The following is a 6,692-nucleotide window of genomic DNA, read 5'->3' on the forward strand; positions in this document are numbered from 1 at the left end:
TACGTTTTTAGGGTTTCTTAAGGAGAGAATTAGCATTATTTTGAGCACTTTGAGAGGGAGATATTATGAGGGAGTTGAGAGCTTTAGTTAAGGTTATATTTGAGTAATTTTATGAGTTGTAACCCGTTGTATTTCTACTTCATATAGTGAAATCTCCCTATCCTCTCCCCGTGGACGTAGGCAATTGTCAAACCACGTAAATTCTTGTGTTTGGCTTGATTTGTGTCGTATTTTGGTGAATTGCACTCGTAATTTGGTTTGGTTCTCTTCTCTCATCACTCACCGACTCGTTTGGTTGTCGAGCACGCTTCCGCACAGCACACAACAGTTGATTGAACCCTATATCTTGTTTCAAGGTGGTTTCCATATTAATTAGGAAATGTAGGTGGTTCTTTTATAATCACCATATGTTTAAGGTGGTTTCCATGAAAACACCCTAGATTATTATGTTAAATAATAATTATTTAAAAATAAATATTAATTTGGTAAACCATCCTTATTTTGATGAACTAATGGCAAGAACAAAAATGAATGCATATTGTAATTCACTTAAACAGTTCAGACGATGCCAGGTAACAAAAGATAACTAGTGCAAGCACATAAATAAAAATAATTAGTGGCCAAGTACATAGAAGAAAAGACCTAGTGTTCGACCATATAAAAACTAATGTGTATATTTAAATATATAAATATTAAATATATTAGAAAATTTTATATAAACATTTGACATCAAATATTTGAAAGATTTAATATTAAATATTTTTATTATTTAATAAATTAAAATTTTGAATATTACATATATTTAATATTTATGTTTCTAGTATATTTCATTTCTAACATTAAAATAAAAATGAAATGAATGTAATATAACATTAATTATTTAAAATATTTATATATTTAAGAAATTTTAAATAATAAAATATCCAATTTAATATTAGTGTTAAATATATTAAATATTTTTACTATTTAATAAATTAAAATTTTTGATATACATATATTTAATATTTATATTTTTAGTATATTACATTTCTAACATTGAAATAAAAATAAAATGAATGTAATATAACATGAATTATTTAAAATATTTATATATTTAAGAAATGTTAAATAATAAACATATCCAATTTAATATTAGTGTTAAATATATCAAGTGATTACATAGTAGTAGATATATTTCATTTTAAATGAATTAAATAAAAATAGTAGATTACAAGTATTTTAAAATTAAATACATTCAATGTTAATATATAAATAATTTAGGAATATGGTATACTTTAAAATTAAATGTATTTACTTTAAAATATATTAAATAAGTAAAGAGAAGGAAAAAGTTGAAATCAATATAGTGAGATATCAATTCACCAATTTTAACTTGAACTTTCTCTAGAAAAATTTTCATTAAAAACTATGGCGGTGGAATGAGGTGTGGATTTTGAAATCTTAATCCTAATAACAATCTAGCACAACCAATAACACCTCCTTAAAATTTAAATCCATATTCTAATCCAAAATGAATAACATCATAAATTAGAATCGAAGGAAAATATTAGATCCGAATTAAAAGTTCTCAACCAATAACCCGCCAAACAAACCCTTCAAATCCCTCTAATTTGGATTCTTTCTCAGCAACTGTTTCAATTGCTCTCCTTCCACAATCCCACAATCGAAGCCGCTTGAGCAACCTCACATAATCCTGTAAAGACAAACAAAGTTATAAAAACATCCTCACACTTCCCTCCAAATTCCCATTTCTTATTCCTTGTTGAAGGACAAGTGGAGCCCATGCACACTTCCACCTCTTTATTTGTTATACACTCTGTTTTTCTTAACCTCGTTATTTCCAAAGATTTCTCAAAATAATAAAAAAAATAATAAAATTTTGTAATTATGTAAATGGTTAGGCTACAATTATGCATGAGGCTTCTTATACTCATCACATATAATGTATGAGAGCCCAGATCAACTAGGACAGTTAAGGGCATTTTGTCTATTCTGAGGGGCAAATTTATCATTTCAACTGAATAATGATAGGGTTGGTTTTTGTAATTATCCTCCGTGATTTCATATAACAGCAAAACAGTACACCTTAACAGTACATCCTGTAAAAATTTTCCCCTTTTTATTTTCTATGTATGCAACTTTTAAATATAATAGATTTTCTTCCTATCTATAAGATTATATCCTTATATAGAAAAATAATAATAATGTTTTATTTTTATTTTTTTTCACCTCGGTTTAAACAAAAGAAGCTTTTCGTATATATAGACCCTCCGTTGTACTGGGCTCGGAGATGAATACTATTGCTCTCTGCTGCTGAAGAGAAATGAGAGAGTAGTTCAAGCAAAGCAAGAGAGTGAGTTACTTGCTCTTTAGATTATTTTTAGTCTATAATTGCATGTTCCCCCCCTCAAGTTTGTAATGTTGCCGTGTCGTAAAAATCTAATCTTTTTAGATGGGTTTTGTAAATGAGTGTTTTTCTCTTCAGATTTAAGCCCAAAAACTGAACTTGATGTTGTTTTCTTGAGATTTTCTGTGTGCTTGGAGATGGGTTTCACTTTTTTTTTCAGTTTGTTGCTTAACTGGAAATGGGTCATTGATCTTTTTCATTTTTTCATTTTTTTCATTTTTTTGCTTTCATTTTTCTTCTTCTGCCGTTTTAAAATTTTGGGTTTTGATCTTCATTGCATCCAGTATTTTTAATTTGGTTTTGAACTAACTGGAAATGGGTCGTTGATCTTCTTCATTCTTTCTGCTTCTCCCGTTTAATTTTGGGGTTTTGATCTTTATTTGTCAAGTATTTTTTGTTTAGATTTGAATGCAAAAGGTATAGAAAGTACCCATTTTAGCATGTATTTTTTGAAGGTTCTTTTTTTTGCCCCTTAGATTATGGGTTTTTAAAATTTCGTAGAGGGAAAAAAGATTTACTAATGCTAAAAGTTAAGGTTTCACAGTAGAGGAAAATATAGTAGGAAATTTCAATTTCCTCTTTTTTGCATCTTTTCTCTTCCATTAAAGTGATAGTTATGGTTGGATGTTCTATTGCTTAGATTTTTTTTAGATAAAAGGTTGCTCCTTTACCAGATCCATTGTTTACTGGAGTTAGCATGCTTAAGATAATGATAGTTTAATGTGGAGTATGAAGCTCTTTTTCAGTTGCATAGCTTTTATTTTTATTTATTTATTACTATTATCTGCATGTAGAATTCCTTTTTCCTTGAACCCAAAAGTTTTCCTTTTAATTTTCTGCGTAAGTTGTTATAATGGCTACTCATCTCTTGTGCTTGCAGAAACAGGCATTGAAAATGGAAGATTGCACTACGATTGTTCTTGATAAAATCAAAAATATCGAGCCCGAAAATGCTAACAAAATCATGGGTTACCTTCTTTTGAACCATACCAATCAAGAAATTATGGACTATGCATTTGGTAACGATCAGCAGATCCTCTCTCTGATCAATGAAGCCAAAGCATATCTTTTATCTCCAAAGCCCATTGTTCCCATCTCAATACAAACTGAACAGTCCTCACAATTTCTCCCCTCTCAAACAATTTCCCGGCCGTTCTCTTCTCCATCAAGCTTTCGAATTCCTGCTCCTTATTTGGCCCCTCATAGCCCAAATGGTCTTATACCCTCATCTTACAATGATTTCTCTGGAATCCTGCAGAACCAAGCTGGGTTAGCTAATTTAGATGAACAGTTACATGTAATCAACCCCTTAGCTGTTGATTTCCCGGGGAATTTCTTATACCCAGATGCTCAATTTGGGGGAAGCTTGAGATCTCCTACTTCTAGCTTGCCTGAATTCTCAAACAAAGCTTGCCATTACTTTTATAAAGGGTATTGTAGGCATGGAAACAATTGTAAGTTTTTCCATGGTCAGCCTTCGATCGATAGCCTCTCTCAGTTGTATGGTCTTAATCAGAACGAGTTGATTAATGATGACTATATTTTATCTCCTGGGTCTCGAGAGCAATTAGAAGTTGAGATTAGTGAGTTGTTGAAAGCAAGAAAAGGGTTGCCTGTTTCGATTGCATCGTTGCCTTCGATGTATCTTGATAAATATGGGAAGGCTCTTCAGGCTGAGGGATATCTTACTGAGAGCCAGAGACATGGGAAAGCTGGCTTCAGCTTGACTAAACTGCTTGCTAGATTGAATAGCATCCGGCTAATTGACAGGTACTTTTCTGGCTTTCTGAATATAAAGTTATTGGAGTATAGTTATTGATATTTTCTATTTTTGGCTGGATCTCAGACCACATGGACAACATGTAGTTGTGCTAGCAGAGGATGCTCCAAAGTATGAATGCAGACATGAGAGAAATGATTCAGGAGCTGCACTTTCTAGTTCTCATCAAATCTATCTTACATTTCCAGCTGAAAGTTCGTTTACTGATGAAGATGTTTTGAACTATTTCAAGTAAATTTCACCTCCTTTGTTTTGATATTCTGCGTAGATGAAGGATTTTGATGCACATTATAGCTCTAGTTGTTCATATTACCTGCATTTTTTTCATTGTTAACAGGCAATTTGGTCCTGTTCGTGATGTGAGGATTCCTCGCCAAGAAAAAAGAATGTTTGGTTTTGTGAGCTTTCATTACCCTGAGACGGTGAGAACTATTCTATCGAAGGGGCACCCACATCACATTTGTGGCTCGCGAGTTCTTGTTAAACCTTACAAAGAGAAAACGAGGATGCATGACAGGTAGATTTTCTTTCTTTTAATTGTTCACTTCATCATCCTACTGTGCCCTAATTGGTTAATAGATGATATTGAATAGTTTAAGGTTTTCAAAACCAAAACGAGGATTTTAATGAAATGAGCCAGCATCTTTCTTGAGGTCAAAAAAAAATTTGCAGGATTTATATGCCCGTTGTGCTAATTTATTTGGTCCACGTTCAACCTGTCTTTATTTTTTTTTCCATCATATTGATACTTGCATGTATTTGCAATGCAGAAAGTACATGGAGAGATCTGAGTTTCCAATGTACTATCCTCCACAATGTTTCGATGTGGAACACAACGCTAGTAAGAATGTCACATATTGCTAGTATCTTGTTGAACTAAATATTTCCTTACTATTATTGTCTAAAGAACTTTAATTGTTTATAAATTACCCATTCAGTTCCAAGGGTCTATGAGAATTCCAGTTTACTGAGAAAACAACTGATCGAAGAACAGGAACATGCTCTTGAACTGGAGAGAACTCGTCTCCTTGGCCTTAAACTGACACCTAGGCGTTTGACACCCAATTCCTTCTTCAATTATGGAATGGATGACTTTAAATCGAAAGCAGGTATAGTTGGCAACAAGATTACTTGCATACTATCTCATTTTACTATTGCATATGCTCAATATTGTTTTCATGTTCATGGTAACAGATACTTTTATCTCTTTGCCCTATCAAAACAATGGCTCAACCAGTGATGATAAACCTCAACAAACTGGAAAAAGCTGCGGTGACCAGGATAAGTAAGTGCTAGTTCATTTTAAGTTACAATGTGATGATGGTATCATATGTCGAATACAGTGATTCTCTTATATACAGTTAAGCAGTGCAGAAAGATTCCGAGAGATCGCTTATGTGTATCAGAGAATCGCACCATATGTCAAGGATACTCATTAATCTCTATCTAGATCTCCTTAAAATCGACATTGTTTCATTGCTGTTGTCGCCATTTTTTGCAGCGGCCATATTGAACTCCCCGATAGCCCTTTTGCGTCTCCTCGCATAGGAAACAACAACATTTACACAGTCGTATAAACGAAGAAGACGAAAGAAGAAGATACAACATACAGTAGATTGTAGAGATATAGAGGTTCACAGTAAAGTTCTTCCAATTTCAGCTCAAGCTCTCTCACCTCCAACCACTAAAACAGCAGAGGCTTTCTCCACTCAAAATACTTTTTTGAGGAAGGTTGCAGAGTTTGATACAGAAGCTAAGATGAAATACAGAGCTATATACTTGTTAATGTTCTTACAGAAGCAAAATCTCCTTGGTGTGTACCAGAAAGCACAAAGGTGAATGGTTTCTTAGTAACTTTTTTAGACAGAAGCTGAATATGTTTATATAGACTTTGGGGAAGTTGGACTTATCTTATAACATATATAGCACTTGCAAATATTATTAACTTCAGTTTCATCAGTGTTAGATGAGGATGTGACTTGATTAGTGGAGTTTGGTATCTTTCTGCTGATGCGATCATGCGTTTTGGTTTTGGGACAGAAATTATTTGTGGGACTCACCCCCCCCCCACCCCCGCCCCCCACTCGCCTAATAGTGATCTTTGAACATTCCATTTTAGAGATTATAAAATGATATGGTATTATTGCTCAGTGCTGTAGCTAGCACAGAATATCCATCAAGGTTTATTGCTGCAACATAATCAATTAAACGATGCTGCCCAGTTGGTTCCCCTTAATTACAGTTTGGTGCTATTAACATTAAGTATTCTCCTCATATGGGCCAATGCATCTCCTAATCTTCGGTCTCTTGATTGGCTCTCTTCACTATTCCATTTGTCAGTTTCTTCAAATTGTCGAGTCTCCATCAGTTCCTATTTCCTTGTTCATTTTGATGGGTGAGGTCGTTGGGTTATTATTAATTCACGTGTACTGCAGAATACCGGGCTGTTGCACTTTATTTTGCACTTGTATATTTGCCCTGTTCTTGTATATTATTTATCAGCCG

At 33.3% G+C, this 6,692-nt stretch overlaps 1 protein-coding gene across 1 annotated transcript; it reads left to right on the plus strand.

Annotated features, from left to right (window-relative positions):
* LOC109819899 (zinc finger CCCH domain-containing protein 18-like) lies at positions 2,204–6,173 on the plus strand. Its single transcript, XM_020385868.1, has 8 exons — positions 2,204–2,353; positions 3,288–4,177; positions 4,254–4,418; positions 4,525–4,704; positions 4,958–5,028; positions 5,126–5,296; positions 5,382–5,472; positions 5,689–6,173. Exons 2-8 carry the CDS (start codon positions 3,303–3,305, stop codon positions 5,762–5,764), a joined length of 1,629 nt encoding a protein of 542 aa, XP_020241457.1. The 5' UTR covers positions 2,204–2,353; positions 3,288–3,302; the 3' UTR covers positions 5,765–6,173.

Source organism: Asparagus officinalis, chromosome 8 (genome assembly GCF_001876935.1).
Source record: "Asparagus officinalis chromosome 8, Aspof.V1, whole genome shotgun sequence".
Lineage (NCBI taxonomy): Eukaryota > Viridiplantae > Streptophyta > Magnoliopsida > Asparagales > Asparagaceae > Asparagus > Asparagus officinalis.